The sequence below is a fragment of the Psammomys obesus genome, unplaced genomic scaffold, assembly GCF_907164565.1.
Source record: "Psammomys obesus unplaced genomic scaffold, mPsaObe1.curated_primary_1811, whole genome shotgun sequence".
NCBI classification, from domain to species: Eukaryota; Metazoa; Chordata; class Mammalia; order Rodentia; family Muridae; genus Psammomys; species Psammomys obesus.
The window spans coordinates 34705346-34725875 of record NW_026592118.1 but is presented as its reverse complement, the minus strand read 5'-3'; the positions used below and the strand labels follow the sequence as shown (position 1 = coordinate 34725875).

The 20530-nt window shown below is 42.9% G+C and overlaps 1 protein-coding gene across 1 annotated transcript in view; it reads left to right on the top strand.

Moving 5' to 3' along the window:
- The window catches only part of Ica1 (islet cell autoantigen 1), a 107381-nt gene that overhangs the window by 75679 nt on the left and 11172 nt on the right, over nt 1–20530 (top strand). The window contains exons 7-11 of the mRNA XM_055612921.1: nt 3913–4007; nt 6434–6486; nt 9265–9327; nt 9424–9462; nt 17787–18056. Coding sequence (XP_055468896.1) covers nt 3913–4007; nt 6434–6486; nt 9265–9327; nt 9424–9462; nt 17787–18056 — 520 coding nt within the window. The remainder of the gene's footprint in view (nt 1–3912; nt 4008–6433; nt 6487–9264; nt 9328–9423; nt 9463–17786; nt 18057–20530) is intronic.

Here is a 20530-nt window from a genome sequence, read left to right as displayed (position 1 = left end):
TCTGAAAAATTCATTTTCAACATCCCTAATGCCTGGCTCTCCTAACTCCTCTCTACCCCTCCTCCCTGCCCCTGGTTGAGCCAGGAGATTATTCATCCCATAGAATGAGGAGCATTGGATAATCACACCAGTATCTAAATTTCAGGTGGGATTGGGATATGAACCTTCAAACTCTCCGTTTGAGTCTATCTTCAGTGTATGACATTTTTCCTAAAAAAAAAAAAAAAAAAAAAAAAAGCTTTGTGTGTGGTTCTGCCTCTTGCTGTTTGATGTTGCTTTGTTTGATTTGTAAGTCTTATGCTAGACATGCCCTTGTTCTAAAATCATGCTGATGAGGGGAAAACTGTGGCTATATTATAAATCTTTGACTTACAACTTTAGAAATGTTTGAATCCTGTGGCATGTTAATTTGTATCTCAGGTAAGCTGATGTGTATGTGAATACAATATTTTCCTTCATTCAAAATCTCAAAGTGAAGAAATAAGCTGATATGTTTGCACTAATTTTCCTTGTGTTTTTATAGGCCTTTCCATAGTACTTCATATATTCATGAGCCTTTAAATTTCTTAGCTAAATAGATATAATTTTTAATATTGAGCACTATAGACTTAATTTTTCAACCAACAAATACATATTTTGCACTGCCCAAGCTTCAGAGGCCAAATTATCATAGGGACAATAGTAATGTAGGAAGAGAAGAGCAATTGTCACAGGAATTATTAATAGTAAATTGAAGTAGCAATTGGAATTGCAGCCATTCTGTTGGGAAAGCACAATAGTGTCTTAAGTGTGACTGTGGTGACAGGGAGCCAACAATTGAGTCCCTGCTAATGGCCCAACAGGGGAAGGGCTTGAAAAGAAGCAATGAGTGGTTTACATTACAAAGGGATTGTCTGAGAGCTGCTCAAGTGTGGTCAGGAGGGGAGGTCGGCTGGAGACAGGAGGGATGATAACCATGGAACTGTCAAGGGCATCTTGGGGGTTTAGACAAGGGCTGTGGCAGCTAGACGCAGCCCACTGAAGCAGACATGTCCACGGCCTGCCCAAGGTTGATTGACAAAAAGGAAACACAATGAGAAGATAATTGAGCGAACCAGGAGGTCTGGACAAGTGTCACGGGATCTAAAAGTGAGTCCTGGGAGCCATCAGAACATTGGCTGAAAATACTCCTGCCTTCACTCTGATCAGAGCTGAACCATTCTATGGAGAATAAAGCTGCTGTTAGCGTGCGTGTGTGTGTGTGTGTGTGTGTGTGTGTGATTGGCAAATGTATTGAAAAAAGTATGTCCTTGACATTTAATGAACCCCCACTGTGTTTACACATATCTAACCTAACACACACATGCACACATATTCACACTACTTTTACTGGATTTTTTTTTTTTTTTAATAAAACAGGACCATCTAGAGCACAGTCCAGATCCATTGCCTCATTTGTTCTAATCCTGTCCTTTGTGGTGGTTTCCCCTCGCGGTCCAGGCTTCAGCCAGTGACCGTGTATTGTGTTACAGTTGTCATGCATTAGAGAAACAGAGCACAAAAGTGTGAGGCACAAAGGAGGCAAAATGGCCAGTGCCGACGAGGAATGTTCTCCCTGTGAGACACTGCTGGCCGCATTATGGGAGTCTTTTAAGACTTGTGTTCTTGCCAGCTACTTTGCAGCTCCAGTGGCTTCTTCATGCAGACCAATATGTCCTACTTTGGCCCGTTGTAGTTAAGCTTTTCTATGAGCTGTACATGGCTGTTTTTTTTTGTTTTTGTTTTTTTTTTGTTGTTGTTTTTGTTTTTTACTTGTCACTTAACTCTCAGTTGAAGTATCATCTCCAAGAGAGGACACCCCCTTCACTGAACTAATGATCTGATCATTTTCTGCCTCCCTGTTTAAATGATCTGCCTAGGCACATCATTTGTTGATGATTTTTCTTTTCACTGGCATCCAAAATATCCCAAACAACATCTTACATATGGTAGACACTTGAAAATTACTTGTTGAACAAAGGTACCAATTTAATGTCCAGAGGTGCAGGAGGTCATTTAAAACAATGGCAGTGCTGCATGGGCAGGCTTTATGCAATGAAATGCTTCAGAACTTAAGTCAAGGAACATAGACTCAATGAAGAGACTGAGGCTCGCAGGCAAAGGCACATGCTGCCAAGTGTGACAGGCTGAGTTTGACCAGTGGGACCAACGGGTGGAAGGAGGGAATGACTTCTGCAAGTTGTCCTCTGCTCTACACCCAAGTACCACGGTACATACAAAGTAAATGTTTAAAACTAGGTAAAAAACATTGATCCTACATTAGACTATTGGCGAGTGAATACACACTCGTATGCTTTAACGTTAAATGTTCAAAAAAATGTACTCTATATTTTTAACTAATCTATTTTTATACACAAATTATGTTGGTTAAGAAAAGGTACATAGTATCTATACAAAAATGAATGGTGATCAGACTGTAAATGCAGCTTGGCCTCAGAAGGACATTCTTGAATCTGGAGAGTCCCGTGAAAAGTGGTGGTTAATTGATGTGGGCTCTGAAAGGATTTCTGAGGGTGAAGTAGGAGGAACAAAGATAGGACTGGAACAATAAGCCCATGGGAGACCCCAGGAGGCGGTTCTTACTGAATAGAAAGTTCATGGTTTGCAGATAGTGGGAAGCAGCAGGAGACTGTGGAGGTAGCATCACTTTTTAGATTACTTAAAATCCAGCAGAGAGAGCATTTTTAGATTTGGTGTGGAGAGAAATAAGGAACTAGTACACATTTCTGAGGGCAAGGGTAGTATGATGACAACGGGTATTTTCGGGAAATTACTCAGTGTGGGGAGTGAAACGAGGCTGGCAGTTGGGGGTGTAACACCAGTATCCATCTGGTGTCCGTGGCAGACTCCAAAGTCGGCCTCAGCTACTCTTTGCGCCTACACAGCCATAGAGCATCTTCACCCAGGCCTCCAGTCAGCCATCACTAATCTATCTGCATTGGGCCTGAAGCCTGCCTGCTCCCTCTGTGTGTCACGGTGGAGAAATGAACACAGAGTGAGGGTAGAAAGGCAGGGAGACTGAGGGGCTAGGAACCTGGACTTTCAGGAGTTCTGAGGGTGTAAGAAGGCTACATATCTTGAGATACTCCTTTTGTGCTCTTGTGTTTGCATTTTAATTAGGGCCCAAAATAGAAATCTTTTTGTATAAGTCATTATTCATTGCTAAAGAAACATTTGCTTTCTCTTTCTAGGTCTCTGCTAACGGTGTGCCATTTGTAAGGAGTTGCTTCTTTAAAACAAAAGCTTTCCTTAAATATTCAATAAATCTTTAAAACAGTAACTCTAGCAAAATGATGTTCCAAAAAAAAAATGACTTTTGCCTGTTTTTAATCTGCAAAGACTTGGAGACACCTGCTCTGTCCTTCCGTAGGAGTTAAGCTGTCAGAATATGTTAAGATGCTATTCTGTTTTGTTTTTTTTTTTCAAAGAACAACAACAACAGAAAGATTTTTGTTGTCTTCTGTTTTTAAAGATTACAAAATACCAAACAAAATTAAAAATAAAATGCAGTTGTCTCAGCTTTGGTGGTGGCAGGGAGCCTCTACTGTGTCAGAGTGTGGGCTGCAGGCAGAACAGAACGTAGCTGCAAGCTGAAGTTAGAAAGTAAAGGTAGCAATAATCAAAAGCCTTTTCTGGATAACCTATCTCAAAGCAGGAAACACATTCAGTGGCAAATCAACCCTCCTCGTGAGCTGTAATCCGTGGATCTGTCTGAGAACACTGTTGCCTCACCATAGAAAACTTTACCTATGTACTTGTCTGGGACAACCTCCTCAAAGCTCTGATAGCAGGTGAATGATGGTACTGCTGGCTTCTCTTTAACATTCTTCTCTTTTCCTTTTTTTTTTCCTCTACCTGCGGCTTATGATCAAGAGCTTACAAGACCCCATGAAAAAGCTAGTTGAGAAAGAAGGGAAGAAGAGTGCCCGGAAGGAAAGCCCGGAGGCCGCCACGCAGGAGCCGAGGCAGTAAGTCCCAGGCCCCTTCCTCTTGACATATGCTTCGTTCTCACAGGTGAAGGTACAATAGTCCTCATAGCCAAGCCCAGGTGAGGACACATGAGGGTCACCTAAAACGCAGGTGTCCCCATGCTGACAGCTCCAAGTCCTCTCTGGTTTCTGGTTCTGACCTTATCTGTTGTCATCGACACTCACAGATATCCTAGACGGGAAATCCCCCACCTTTTCTCCTCCAGAAGCCTATGGCTTATGAAATTGCTTAGCCATGCGTGTAGTCCAAAAATGTGTGGGACTGTGACTTTTTCCCCTCACCATTCTGCCTTTCTTCTTGCTCTTTGCTTCAGAGAAGAGCCCAGAGTGCAGGCAGTAGGTCCCCTGCCTCTGTTTCTCACCTTCCACTATTTAAAAACACATGACTTTGCAGCCTGATGCCACAGATTCCAACTCTCACACAGGGAGAAAGAACTCTGAATGTGTAGCATGGTCTGTGGAGACCAACATCCCAGAGAACACAGTCCCTCTGAGCTGACTGACCTTGGAAAGCACAGTGACTGTTATTCTCCCATGCTATTCCTTCTCCACACACCTCCAAAATTTAGATGACATCTCTGTTGGTTAGACAGGCCAACATTTTTATTGTAGTTCTAAGAAAGTTTTTGGATGTGTTTTTTAGTCCCATAGAAATATTTGCTTTCAGAAAGCAGACACGGTATGCTTTCTGATGATGATGATCAATCCTCATTTAGAAAGACAAATGGGATGTGCATTGAACGTATGACATGAGTCTACCGCAGAAGGCATCTGAAAGACTCTACCTAGAAGTGTTCCAAAGTAGATACTAAGACTCATAACCAAACCTTCGGCAGAGGGCAGGGAATCATATGAAAGAAGGAGAATTTGATGTGGAAAGGATAGGAGTGCCACAAGGACTAAACATATCTGGGCACAGGGTCTTTTCTGAAATGGACACTCAACCAAAGACCATGAGAGGATAAAACCTAGAACCTCTGCTCGGATGTGACCCGTGATAGCTCAGTAATCAATTGGTTTCCCATAGTGAGGGGAACAGGGGCTATTCTGACAGGAACTCAATGGCTGGCTCTTTGACCTCTCCACCCCACAAGGGAGGAGCAGTACTGTTAGGCCACAGAGGAAGACTTTGCAGCCAGTCCTGAAAATACCCTGACAAAACGGAGTCAAATGAAAGGGGAGGAGGTCCTCCCCTATCAGTGGACTTGGAAAGGGGCAGGGAGGAGATGAGGGAGGGAGGGTGGGATTGAGGAGGGAATGAGGGAGCGGGATACAGATGGGATACAGAATTAACAAAATGTAACTAATAAGAAAAATAAAATTAAAAAAAAAAGAAATATTTGCTCTCAACATTATCAGTCCCATTTTAGTTAAAAAAAATCCTGGAAATATTCTCTGGTGGAGAACACAGACACGTTTTCACTATTGAACAGACTGGAGGATGCAGTCTGCAGCCGCATAGTTGCCTCTTGCGGAGGGCATCTAGTAACTGCTTGCTCCAGGCTGGCACAATATAGGCGCTCCTTGTGGTAACCCTTCTCACACTGAGACTGTGTACTCATGGTAGCCTTGTCCACATTGTCTAGAGGAAGGGATGGGGATCAGAGGGGTATGCTTATTATGATGAACCCTGTTAAAGGCTGTGCCCAGAGTAAATCGCCACAGACTCTTTCGTTGCAGTCCAAATAAAGCATTAGCCTATACCCAGACGGGAACTACATAGTTTCTTGCTGTGTTGACTTTTCGCTAATTTCAGATTTCTCAAGTGTCTTAGTGCTGCTGCTTGGGAAGCTCAAAAAGTATGCCAGCCACTGCTTTAAATGACAGTGAAAATTTAGAAGGAATTTTGTTCATAAATAGCAGATATGAGTGAGCCGTGGCGCTAGGAAGAACCAGAAAAGTGAAAAGTCACAGGAAGGGCTTATTCTGATGAGCGAGTGTGCCTCTGCCTTCGGCCTTCTGAGGAGCTTAGCTTCTCCTTTTAACCCCAGGAATCAGGGTAAACATTGTGTAACTGCTAAGGGGCATTTTTCTAGTTTTTCACAGTGGTAATAACTATGTGATGGGGTTGCAGTTATCACTAACTGTCCGTCAGGATGTTTACAGAGTATGCACCTTATGGTGAAGCAATAATCATGTATGAGACGACACAGGGTGTTACAGAGAACAAGCAATGTTATTTCTTCCTCAGAAAATGTTTGCCATACAAATGAGCTCTCCCTCTACCCCTACCCCATGTGGGGAGTGGGTGTTTCCGTGTGTGTGTGTGTGTGTGTGTGTCTGTGTGTGTGTGTGTGTGTGTGGTGTTGTAACTGAAGGAATGGATGTTGCACTGAAAAAAAAATAGCTATAGCATAGACATAAATTTGTAGAACTGTATAACTTGCCTTTCTTTTTATTTTAAGATTAATTTCTTTGGAGGATGAGAACCAGCACAAAGAATCCTCTACTTGTAAGAGTAAGTTTTAACTTCCATTTAAAATGCTTCAGAGACACTGTTTTAATGCTCTTTTTGTTTGTTTGCTCTTTTTGGCAAATTCCCTCTTGGCCACTTTTTTTTTTCCATCTTGGGAAAAGACTGTCTTAACTTGCTTCCCATCGTCTTGGCTGTGCACCCTTGAGCAGTTCAGAGAGACAGCATGATTTTGAACCGGAAAATGCCATCTTGAGTGACTTCAGCACCCTCTTGCAAGTGAGAGAGACCTGGTAGGCAGCTGTTTCTTTCCATGAGATGAGCTTTCTTAACTGGCCTGCCTCATCCTAACTCCAGGTCTTGGTGTAGTCTTGCTATCACATGCCGAGTGTGGTCACTGGTGATTTCTGGTGGGTGTTCCCCATTGTTTAAAGATAGGAGAGCTCACACTGTGCTACCAGGTGAATCCTCAGGCCACGTTAAGGAGTAGTACCAGCTACCTCAAGGTAAACTGAAGCCTACCTTAAGAGGAGGGTCCGAATGTGGGAGGTGCCACTCTGTGGTGGCATTCTGCCGTCTCTGGGTCCTGCACTGCTGCCGCGCTTTGTGTTGCCTCCTTACCATAAAGGTACAGAGAATGGAAGGTTTTGGTAAAACCAACACGTAACAGTGCTGACCCTTTCACCAGGTGCTAAAATCCTCATAGACGGAAAAGTGGTTTCCATTAGATGGGTAACTAAAGGTGTTATGGAGATAAGAAAGATCACCCAGCCCTCTGTTCAGACAGCCCCTTCTGAGGATACCCTCTCTTCTTCCCTGCCTTGTGCTAGGCTGTGGGAAGCCTGTCCAGGAAAGGAGAGAGAGGTGTGGAGCAAGTCCCAGACTTTTTCTTCTGCTCTATTCTCCACCAACGTTTTTTTTTTTTTTTTTCAAACGTTTGCCCCACTTATGCCCTTACCCTTTGCTCTTTCCTTTTCTACTTTCAATCTGCCTTTCAATAGGAAATAGGAAAACAAAACTAGGGACGCATGTGGTGGTACGTGTCTCTGATCCATCTGTGCTTGGGAAGTGGGGGCAAGGGCATTGGAAATTCAAGGTCGTCTTCAGATATAGATTCCACACTTATATGTACATATACACACATTTTTATATATGCATATACACACATAAACACATACAGGTCTTGGCCACCTGGAGTGGCCAACTCTTTGAAAATCAAAGCAGGCTTGCTATTTTACTCCCAACATGTCCTTGTCCACTTCAGGAGGTGTTTACTAGTGCTACTTCTGTGCCCAGCCCAGCACAGGGCTCCACCAGCAAGCATTACGCACCACACGTAGCCAGACCTTTCTAGAATAAGGCTCACAGTCAATGGGGAAGCAGAAAATAGCAGCTGCTCCCAACTGCAACAGTAGCAATGTTGGTGAGAGCCACTTACTTAGGCGATGGTCAGCATTCTGGGTGTGTGAGATACAGAGGCCTCACTTAACTGAGGCAAACAGGGGCCAGGCAAAATCATATACTACTGTAAGACTTGCCGACGGAAAAGAAACAGCGTGATAGAAGGAATGAGCAGGAAGGACCAGGCCAACTCAGAAAGGCAACATCCCAGAGTCTATGAGGGAGAGGCTGGGCCTGATTTGGTGGCCATACAGGCCCGTCTGTGTTGATCTAGGCCTCCAGCCTCAATGTCCCTTTGGCATGAACCATCAGTGCTGTAGGGCAATCAAAGTCATTGAGTAGAACATATCTAGTTCATTGGAAAAATATAAACTCCGGGTTGTTATACTCATATAAAAGTTTCAAATCTATATAGCTTATATACATTTGCACAGTCTGTGACAGTACAGAGAAAATGCACATTTTCTCTTTCCACATACAGTCTAATTGGGTGCGATATTTACATAATATTTTGAGATTGTGAATCTACCACAGTGAAGCGGCATCTGTCTTTTATTCTGAGACCTGTAAAAGGTCTGGTGAGCGTATGAGCAAACGAGTTTGAGGCTGCTCTCTCATGTGTGCAGACATTCAGATATACCCACACTTCATTTTTATTGTGAAGCCACAGTTAGTTCACAGCAGAATTGAGTTCAAGGCATAGAGGGTTCCCGTGAACCTTTTGTTCCCACGGATGGTGGTTTTCACTGCCCACATTCAACGCCAGAGCAGTATATCTGTCTACTCAGTGAGCCTTTCTAGCTACATCCTTCTCACCCAAAGTCCACAGCTTGCATAGTGTTCTCCCAGTGCTCTGTGCACACTTCGTGGGTATTATAGCTATGAGACGAAATGTATTTGCCATTAAAGCATCATACCGTATTGTTACCATTTCCTCCTGCCCAGCACCTACTCATCTTCTTAGCCACCAAGCAGCCTCTTCGCATCCACGGGTCTTTTCACTGTTTCTGCAATTTTGCTCAGAATTTGGGAATATAAGGTTTGAAGTCTTTTTTTTTTTTTAAGGATTATTATAAAGTAGTCTTTCTTTTTATCTTAAACAGGCCCATATGGTTAAAACTTATTAGTGATACCAAGTAACAGTCAATTATTTAAGTCATTCCTTCTTTTCACAGATGGAAAATAATTAGAACGGTAAAGTAGAATTGTATGGGTTACCTATTAAACAAAACCGATTCATAACCACATTTAACTTCATTGAGAGTCAACAGCTGAAGCCAAAGGTAAACTGAGGCCTGTGGCTTTGCTTGAGTGAGTTTAGACTGTTCATTCTTTCTGAGAGTGTACATTTCCCTCACACACAGTATATAAATATGTACCACTGTGGGCTCATAATAACTAGTTGCATATGTTGTATTACAGATGAAGATGGAAAAAGTTTTTTGCCTTCTATAGACAAAAACTCTGCACAAGATGCATGCTCAGGTAATCTAAAGACAAACTTCCCACTTTTAATAATTTCCTCATGCTCCAAACGTAATGGAATTAACTCATAATTCATTTCCTTTCTCTTCTCTTAAGGACCCATAGATGAACTATTAGACAGGAAACCTGAGGAAGGTAAAATTTACAAAATCTTTGATGGGCTTAATTTGGTTAAAATTTTAACTTTTTTCTGTGCAAGAAACGAATGGTTATCTTTTGTAATAGCTTTACAGTCATAAAAATGGGTGGCAGCCATTATAAATGACTTTACCTATGATCAAGCAATATTTAATATGTTACTGTATTTAATTAGTGTTTTTAAAGCTGAAAGTTATGACAAAGGTACTATGTTGCAACAGAAAAACTAACTTTTCAAATGAGACACACGTGGATTTTGAATAATTTGCTTTATATACAACACTATCTCTAAGCCTCAGTTGTTCTTGTATGTAAAATGGAACCAAACACAACAGCCTCACCAGGTAACTGTCAGGAATGGAATTCAGGTACGAAAAGGATATTTTGTAGTTTCTGATACGGGGATATTCTTGGAATTGTGGCTAGTTGAAAAAGGAAGATTAGGAATGATCTCTAGATGGTATACTATGCTGTATTTTCATTGTTCCACCAGACTAAACATCTTATACTGACAGGTAAAAGAGAAAGTCCCCTAAAAGAGAATTCAGAAAGCTGCATTTGGATGAGATATATATGATACTAAGTAATCTAAGGAAACTGAGTAGTTTCAGCATAATCTTAGCCTTTGATTTTCATCCAGAGGTTTCCTTTTAATGATTTACTAAGAGTTCAAAATGCCGCTGAGATTCTGAGCCAAACATCAGAGTACCCCTTGACCTGGAGACTGGCATCCTGTGCTGCTCTTACAGGTTTCTTACAGCATAGAAGAAACCTGAAAGCTTGGTGACTGAAGTCAGCCGGTAGACCTCAGCTAACCAGGTCGACCAGGGTATCGTCCAACTTGGTCTGAGCTCGACCTGTTAGGCTGTTGTTGTGCCAGATGCTGGAGAGAAACAGTTTGAGGGGAGAAAGGTTTATTTTTTGGTTCATGGTTGCAATCCATGGTTTGCTGTCTTCACTGCTTTTTAACCTTGTGGCAAGGCAGAAACGTCATGGAGGAAGAAAGCTGCTCATCCCATAGAGGCCAGAAAGCAAGTAACAGGAAAGAACCAGCACCGAGGTACACCCTTTAAAGACACTCCCCCAGCCAGATAGTACCTCCACCTCAGTGCTTCCACAGTTCCACTGCCTCCCACTTATCCACTCAAATGTTGAGTCTATTAGTGGCTCAACTAGAGATTAGGGCAAAGCCCTCATGCTCTAGTTTTCTCTGAAACACAGGTACTCCCAGAGGTGTGCTTAATTGTCTCCTGAGTGGCTCTCAATCCAGGCAAGTTAAAAATCAAGATTACCCATAAAAGTGTGGGCTGAATCCACAGAATAGAGAAGAAGTCTCTCAAAGATTGAAAGTCACCACAGCTTTACCATGAACTTCTCATGGCATGGGAATACTGGTCCAAAGGCAGAAGTCAGCTTACCTTATTAATGTCTTACTGAAGGTATCAGGCTGTGCAATATTTTATCAAAATCTGTGATTAGTTAAACAGAAATCATACCAAGTAATGAAATGAATAAGTAAGCAGTTAGTGTGGGTTTATAAGGACCTTTCACCTATGGTTTAAAAATAAAACATTATTACGGAATAAAAATATCCTATACAAATTATTTTTGCAGTGTTGAAATACTTTAATCTTACCAAAATGTTATGAGACTAGTATAACAAACCCTAAGTATGGGCCATCAAGTTCAGCAACTCCTAACATTTAATAAATGTATTCATAATCCTATGAATGCCCCATCTTATTTGGATGGATTGATATTCCTCCCAACCCCAGCATTGTGTGTATATGGTTTGTTTTTTGTTTATAACTGTACTCAATTTTATTGCTTTAGTAGACTTGATTTCTGAATAGGTAGTATTTTTACATTAGCAAAAAGATAATAGTTATATTTTAAAAACTCACCCCTTTTTCTGTATTCTGCCCCACACCAATTTTGATAACAAAGTGCCCCCCTCTAACTCCCATCTTTCTAAAGCTTTTCTACTCAGACCCAGAACATAGGAGTACATATGCCTGTGTCCTTCTCCCTTTATATGTATGTATATATATATATACATATATGTATATATTTATATATAAAGATTTTTAATTTTTTGATATATATTAGCCTCAAATCCTGCATTTCTTTACAGAATTAAATCAGAAATGCAGTAACCTGCTTGTGTTCATAACCTTCCTTATATGCTAGGGAAGAACACTGACATTTTCTTATTGAAAGCAACTTTCATACCCCCATGGCATCTAGTTCTAAAGATGGAGCTGTGATGTGCTCTTCCCTAACTTATGTACAGGTCCCAGGCAGAAGGAAGGAATCACAGATCTTCCCAGTCAAGTGCACTTTCACATAAGCCACCTTGTCCCTTCATTCCTTCATCACTGCTGTCTCACAGCAGCCTGGCGTGGCCCTGAGTGACGCTCGCCACTGTCTGCCTCTTCTGGGTTTATATCCCAGCGCGTGGTGAACTTGTGGTGACTAAAGAAAAAATAACAACAAGAATGACCACTGATCTGTTCACTTCGAAATGCATGCTTTCTCAAAGTTGCCTCAAGGCCTAAATTCTGAATTAAAATCCTGATTACAATATGCAAAACATTAGATGTGAGGACATAGAAAGCACTATAATACAGAGAATGGCTGATATTACAGGATTAAGGAGCTCGAACTGTAGCTCTGCTTTCTTCTGTTGAAGGATAAAGTGGTGGAAAACCAATGTTTGGCCACACCATAGAAACATATTTTAATAAAAATTAGTGACATTCTGAGGTTCTTGAAGGTGGCTCTGAAATCACCATATGACCATATATGACATGTGGCCTTAATTCATGAATTTTACGGCATGTAGAAATCTTTGTGTTCCTCATGTTGGATTTCCCCACCACCACCCCACCAAAGTAACTTACTACTGAACAAAACAATATAGTATAAAGAGGATGAAAGTTTGAATAGTCCAACCTACCTGAATCTTATCAACAAGCCTTTACCACAATCACAAGGTCTAGGCCAATTAACAAAACAAAACAAAACTAATGTCCTTATTACAAAAGCATGTTTGTCCTCTTTCTCGGTTATCTAAGTTCTGTCCAGTATAGTGACAACATTTCATTCAGCAGCTGGCAGAGGTCTAGGTAAGAACCTTTAGGCCACAGCAATCACGTGTTATCATATGGTGCCTAGCTTCCCCCGGATCACTGTCATCTGCAATCATCCTTACACTCAAAGGAGATAGATGATTGCTCTGCCTCAGAACTTACAGGGACCAGGTTTTAAATTCCTTGTCTGCTCTTGTAAACTCCTCCTGCCTGCCTTCCTCCCGCCTTCCTCCCTCAGTATGCTGGGAAATGCTGGTGACCTAGGTCACCCTATGAAATAGTGATAGACGTTTTCTTTACAGTGCTGGAAAAAACTCCTTTACACAGTTTAGACCAGCACTGAGCCACGCCCCCCCACCTGGCCCAACAAGAATGCACTTTAAAAATAGACTATGGAAAGCAGGCGTGTGTCAGCAAACACCAGTAGCCCCAGCACTTGGGATGTAAAGGATTAAAGTTTGGGAGTTCAAAACCAGCCCTGGCTACATAACGACTTTGAGCCAGCTCAGGCCACATGAAACTCTGCTTAATGAAACCAAATGAATTATAAGTGTTCTTAATGGTGTAGTGGAATGCTTTGCATGGTATTATTCTATAGAGATTTTTAAACATTTGGTCCAACCCCGAGATTCGTGGATTTTAACAAGAGAGATTGGAGCAGGTTTTTAGCAATACGGTATTTTTGTATATGCCACCGGGGTCTAGCATTCTTGGATTGTTCATTTGTTTTTCTTAGAGGTCACATACGGATCCTTCCCCTACCCCCATGTCCACCCTAGCTCCTGTCAGTGGGATTTTAATTTTTAAACCTGAAGGGAGTATTTTTTTCAATGCAGCATTTTTGAATTCTAAGCAAGAACAATTTGTTAGCAGGGCCTGAAAAATATTTTTCTGTTTAGACCTTTTGTCAGGTGGTTTCCTACCATCTTCCCCCCGCTGTCTTTTGGGTGCTGGGAGGATGGTGTTGGTGTCTGGGGTTTCATCGGTACTGTGGCCCTGTGGCCTTTAAGATTAGTCATTATGTGGGGTGTGGAGAACAGGGAGAAACCCAGAGAAGGGAGCCTTCCTGTTTCACACTGATGAAGGTAAATCAAGTGACATTTATCTGTTTGTTGTCTTGTGTTCTCGTTTTCTGTCTATGTAGTTATTTCCATCTTCTGGGCTTCTAATTTATGCTGAGGTCATGAAACTCAGTGTGATTTCAAATGCACTATCTGAACGGGCTGTCACTAGTTTTCCACGCTCTGCCTGAACTTGAGTTTCCTCTACATTTGACCTTTTACAAGCTAGAACTTACCAGTTCAGGACCAGTTCTTCTAGGGAATGTTTTCCCAGGGCTCAGGCTTCTTATTTCTGGGCATTGAACAAAGCAGGTATATGGAGTGTTTTTGCCATCTTGGTCATTCTGCCTCTGTGTCTGCATGGTACCTCAAAAAGTCCTCTGGCCTTAGAAAGCCTCACCCCTTCACAAAAGTGTCTTCTGCTAGTTGTGTGCAAGATCCCGGTCAGTTCTCTATCAGCACATATAAAAAAAAAATGCCTCTGTACTTTCTGAAGGAAAAGCAAGCTTCCACAGAGAGACAGCATTGACTTTTGAGTCTAGGCTCTCAAGCCTGACTCTCTGTAACAAAGAAATCACATGACCTTGGATAGGTCTATTTTCCCTCATCTGTAAAATGAGTTCAAGGAAATAGTTTCTAAGATCTCTTTGGTAATTTTTTTTTTCACTGAGAAAAAAAAAAAAAAAAAAAAAGAGCAAATTCCCAGGCAGGAATGCAATATCAAACAAGGCACTTCAGCTAAGCTATGTGCTTCCCAGAAAATAGCATTGCTAGGTGGCCTGATACTACCACTATTGAGAGAGCTACTGTGTTAAACTTCAGTACACAGATGTCAGGAGGAGCGTTTGCAAGGTTTTGGATAAGGAATGATCTCCCAGTTGGCCTCTGTAAAGGTGCAGGCTAGGAGGCTGCCTCCTGGAGCTGCAACTGCCTCTCCAGTGTGCGGGCCGCAAAGGACAAGATAAGAATTTGTGGTCAGGAACTGGAAAACTTGGATTGAAGGCGGACATTTGGAGACTTTAAACCAATGGAAATTGTGCCCCCCAGCTCAGTGGCAGCCTTTATCTACGTGGGTCGGAGCTCTGCCAAGGCTTCTTCAGAGAACATTATCACATCTCTCCATGTTTTCTTTGTCCAGGTGTAGTAGCCCTGTTTTCAAAGATGATAACAGGAGCCCACTGGCTGGCACTACCTCTCAAGTTGGGGCTTGTCCCGTTAAGGACCTAAACCTGTCCATTTCAACTTGTAATTAAGTTTCTCTTACAAGTTATGCATAGTAATTTCAGGCATCTTAATTATCAGTGTAATAATCGGGAGGTTTCTGTGTTTCATGGTTCAAGTCAGTGCCAGTTTCCTTGCTTTGAGCCATGTAAGTAAGTTCTCTCATGAGAGCACAGTTCACTGTACAGCCTGCTTTAACTAGTAAAGAGCCAGGATGTGATAACTTTTTTTTTTTAACTTGCAACTTTTTAATAATACATCTCAAAATAAATAAATAGGCAGAATGGTAAATAATAGACCATACTCAATGGTAGACTTCAGTGGAAGCAAAATCTGAATCCAGAACTGACTCGAGAGCCTGAAATGCTTGTATTTGATAGGATACAGTGTCAGTCAGCACTCCTTTGGTTATAAGGATGGAAGCCTGTGTTGAAACGTGTTTGGTTTAGAATTTTGCTTAAAATGCACCCATCCATGAAATGAGAGTACACGGCGGTACAATTGGCCCAAGTGAGACAGAGTCTCTGGGTCTAGCTGAGGGCCGTCAAAACTCCCTTTCCGGCTCCTTAAGTTGTTTTCCTCTGTGTGTTGACTTTATTTTCACTAACAGCCTCAGATTTATAGCTTTGGATCTGAGAATCCCAAAGAAAGATGGATCTTTTTCCATCCAGTTTTCATATAGCAAGTACAGGGTAGACTTCAGCGCATTGCCTCCCGTGTGTCAGTCTCCGTGGCCTGAGAGACGGGAAACTTCAGCCTGCTCTGCCACACACACGCCTGGAGTGGAGGATAATGAGGTCCCCTATGGGCCATGTCACCAGGATCACAGAGAGAAGGGGCTTCTGAAGAAAAACAAACAAACAAAAAAACCAGAAACTGGAGGAAAGGAAAGAGATGCGAAGTTAGCAGAAGGCATATTGTCTACCGTAGCACAAAGCATGAACACCCGAAATGGAAGTTTTGTAGTCTGCTTGTGTGTAGAGGACTCCATGGTTCTGATCCGTTGTTCGGCTCTCCGTGTTATCTTTGCTGGAGAGCCACCCCAGTCAGCGCAGTGACACTTCCCCACACCTGGCTTTCACAGGCATTCCTAAAAGATTCCCGTAAGGTCCGACTGAGTAGCTGTCACTGACGTGGGTTTGGCTCAGTGATCACATGCTTTTAACCAGGCCAGAAAGCAACCCGGAGAAAGGGTTTGGGCGCTCCCGTGTCACCAGAAAATAGGAAGTACAGAGATGTCAAAGGTAACCACAGGTCAAGAGGTGACTCTGGGAGAGACTGAAAGAGAGGATTCATAAGTAATCGCATGTGTGGAGGGACACAGCCGATACACTGAGGGTGCCGCCCTCGCCTCTTCCTGTATGTCGGCGTGCAGGCGAGCAGCCGGGCTACGCTGTCTGTCTGCCTTAGCTACCTGGTGGCCCCTGCAGCCCACAGGGGAAGCCTGTTTACAGAACCAAGTTGCTGTCTTTTTCACCTAGCACGCCTGCAAGCTATGTCTGGTTGAAAATGTCTTTGATAACATAAACAATAAAAATGCTTAAATTAGACAGTTGTCTGATTAAAGTGATGTTTTGCCACTATTTTAAAACAAAGGGATATAAATTGCAAGATTTTCCCCTCCCTGGTTTATAGCCAAGCTGCTGAGTTTAAAAAAAAAAAAAAAAAACAAAACCTTAATCTCTAGATCTTTATGTAACATGTGGGTGAAAATAGATCCAGAAAAAAAAAAAAAAAAAAAACAAAAAACACTGAGAAGCTTTATTTAAAACAACAATAACCTTAACTACTAACCATCACACATATGAATGTATGAGCTAATTCATCATGATCATCAGAATTTCAGTGTTGCTCAGAAAAATCATAAGAACCAGGATGTTTTTCTGTGCTTCGTGGCTTATGATAAAAAAAAAAATGCTTGCAGTTTACAAGTGGCAATAAAATTCCACAAACAAAGCAACACTCAATACATGCCTCAACCCATGGTTCTTAAAATAGGCAGAAAAACTCAACGAAAGAGGTATCCTAGGATTTATGAGAGTCACGTTACCGTTCTGCTTATCAATAGTGTTCAGCGTTTGGTCAATGTTCACACGTGAGAATGGTTCTCTCTTAAAGTCAGCTGCGCACGTGACTTTGATGAGGTAGTCTAAGTTTCCTGACATTCCAAGCTGGCCATCACTCCTACTGTAACCTCAGGGATGACCGTCAGAGGGCCAAGGGCTGTGGAAGGTGGGTTGGGCCTGGACTCCCCCAAGGACTAGGGCTCATTACCGCCTGCCAGTGTGTATGTCTGAGGCCCATGAAGTGAACCCCTTCTGCATCGGCCTGGACTTAGCGTCTCCTTCCCTGTCACTCTCTGGCTGCTTTGCTTAGCTGAGCCAGATCCACCTTTGCTTTGCTTCTTGCAGCTGTTACTGCAGAGACAGCCATCTTGGGTGCTGATGCGCCTCCTGACATGCTCCCCCAGGCCAGGGTGTGGTGAGCTTTCTCCCCAGCTTGGGTGGCAAGGCAGGCTGCCACATGGTGTGCTTGCTGCTCCGGCCCAGTCAGTGTGGATGGAGGGCTTGTGTGGGAAGATTCGGGAAGGCTTACAAACAAGAGACTAAGATCTCGAGCAGCTTTCAATCCTGGCTTTGTTTCAGACTTGGGAATGTGTGTCAGATCTGCTTTTATGTTCAGGAAAAACCCAAATCCTACACTTTCTGTGGAAAATACTTCAGTGAAATTCTAATAATGCTCAGAAGCTGGATTTGCTTTGGAAGAAAGGGGATAAGGGGACATAGAATTCAAAATTTATTAATAAAGGGTATCATGGGTTAAATTTCTATTCTGGTTATCTTCTCCTAAACCCAGCCGTCATTCAGTTTGTCCCAGAACAATCCGCATGACAGCTGTTCCTGAGGCCTTCTGAAATCATGTCTTCTATGCTCTGTTGCTCCACCAGCTTGCCTGGGTCCCACGGCAGGGACCCCAGAACCCGAAGGTGGGGACAAGGATGACCTCCTGTTGTTGAACGAGATCTTCAGCACTTCCAGCCTGGATGAAGCAGAGTTCAGCAGAGAGTGGGCTGCAGTGTTTGGGGACGACCGGCTGAAGGAGCCAGCCCCCGTGGGGGCCCAGGGAGAGCCAGACCTCAAGCCCCAGATAGCCTCTGGATTCCTTCCTTCGCAACTTTTAGACCAAAATATGAAAGATCTACAGGCCTCTCTCCAAGGTAGGTACCAGAGCGACTGTTTTGTTGTTTTGCTTGTTCATTCCTTCACCCCCCCCTTAATACAGAAGTTTATTTGTTCTTCGTACTTTTGCCTGTGTATGCCTTCTGAATTTTTTACTTTATAACCAGTGTCCTTTCATTATTAGTGGTAGTATTTTTTCATTATTATTTACATCCAGTGACATTTTAGCTGAGATCTCCAAATCACATCACAACTTTAAGATTTAGTGTCAGGCTCAAGATCAGTTGTTTCTAATAATCTTCTTCTGTCACCACTTTCCTAGGGAACTTAGGGGAGGTTCTGGATCTTTCTTATTTAGATTTAAGGTAGTTTTGTGATATGTATGAGAGGATCTTGGCTTCACAGTTAAAACCATGTAGCCTGGCCACCCCTGACTAGACGTCTCAGGATCTACCATACACCCACGGGACAGACTACCTACAGAGCTGTAAACATGCCCTCTCTTTAGGTGCCAAGTGGAATTTCACTGGACCTTCTAACTTTGTCATACATTGTGCTCACACTTGCTCTGTCGACATCTTGGCCTGTCCTTACCTCATGTTAATGCCTCAATTCATCGGATCCTATTCTGACTGCGGCATACAAAGTAAATCCGCATCGCAACCTCAGAACAAAAAGGGTTTTCACCCCGACCGAAAGTGCCCTTCACTCAAAAGGGTTCCCAGTGCACCTGGGCCACATGCTGGTTGAGCATTGCTGGTGTGTCCCCCTGCCCCCAGTGATTCAAAAAACAACCTCAAAGGTGAGGTCTGGAGAAGGAAATTATTTTCTTCTAGTGCGCATTTTTTTTTCTTCCTATCATGCTACATAAACCAAGATAGGAATTACTACCATTAAGAAAGGTTCAAATTGTTTTGGTTTTTCTATGAACTTTAAGCTATCTCCTTAGTAAACAACGTGTTTATCTGGCACTTAAAGTGAGAAAAAAAATGGCAGAGGGGGAATGATTAAGTAATTATGGGCTATTACAACCTTAGGTCTTTGGAAATGAGATCATTCATACAGGAACTGGAGGGACAAGATGGGAAAAATGTCTCCTCTTTTTTTTTTTTTTATGAACTACCTTTCCCTTTTATTTTCTTTTCTTTGTGAATCCTGTTTTGTAGCTGTCTCGTGCATTAGTGGTCATGTTGTTGAAGGTTACACAGATAAGAGAGAATACTGGAAGGGTTCTTCTGCTCACTGGGTTTCACCTGTGGTTTCACCCCTCCTTGCCTAGGTGAAGCCCAGTGAGCGAGTCTGCCAGCTTTCTTGACTTTCATCCCAAACTTCTTGTAGCTGAGGCCCTAACAGGTGTGGGAGACTCCCACGGCCAGATCTTCAGCCCACCTCTGAGAGGTTCTACAGTCCCTACAGTTGGGCTACAGAATGATCTACTATCCCCTGACCCCCAGCTTTGGAGACCCGTGTGCTCTGCTGCTATAGGAGACAGCGGAGGCTGACAGTTACTTCGAGAGTGAGAAAACAGGGTTCTACAGCCTCTTCCTGAACAGACAATGTGTGAAGAGCTCTGGTCAGAGAGAACCCAAGAACTGTAACAAGGTGGTGACTGTGGGCTTTGCACTTGCTTCCAGCCTTGCAACATGTCTGAGAGAAGGCACCAAACCACTTGTGGGAGGTGTTCAGACAGTAAGAGAGAAATGCAAGGTATGACCTGGGCAGGGAACGTGGTTGCACAAAGGGAGACTGTTCATTTCTCAGGCAAACAATCCCATTTGACATTGCCATCCTAGTGCCTTAGCAAGGTTCTCCCCCATTAACAAGCATCTTCTGGTTCCCCCGTTGTGGCAAGGACTGGAAATGCATCTGCGAACACAACAGGCAAAGCTCTCTGCCTTCCTGGAACTCATTTCCTAATGGAGAGAGGATAAGGAGTGATGAACATAATGAGAAAATCAACACAGTAGGTTAGAGAGTGGTCTGTGATAGGCAGGGAGAAAATGGAGCACAGGAGAGCCAGTGTTGTGGGGTGGCAGGGTTCTTAGACAGGCCTTGCTAGGAAGGTGAGAGCCAAGCAAGACTCGCTGGGGATGAGAATTAGCAACACAGGCAGAGAGGACAACCTGTATTGACTCCATGAGGTAAGAGCATACACAGCATGAACAAGATCTGCAGCAAGAACACTTCTTGGAGCTGACTGAGCAAGAGTGAGGGTAGCAAAGCAAGGGAGAGCTCCTCCAAGGCCACAAAGGCCAGACCCGTGTTATAGGCTGGGCCATATATGCCAATAGTAGCTAGGCTACATGGGTTTTGTATACACTGGGCAATCTCTGGCTTTCTTTCAGCAGCCATGTTGAGAACCATCACAGCATCACGGCATCGTTAGCCACCAAGCAGGCATGATCTGCTTTGCTATTTTACAGCGTCTCGTCGTCTTGGTTGTTAGCGTTCTCTCTTCTTCTCGGCTTCTAGCAAGACTAATGTTAAAGTGACTTGGTGACTGCCAAGTTTC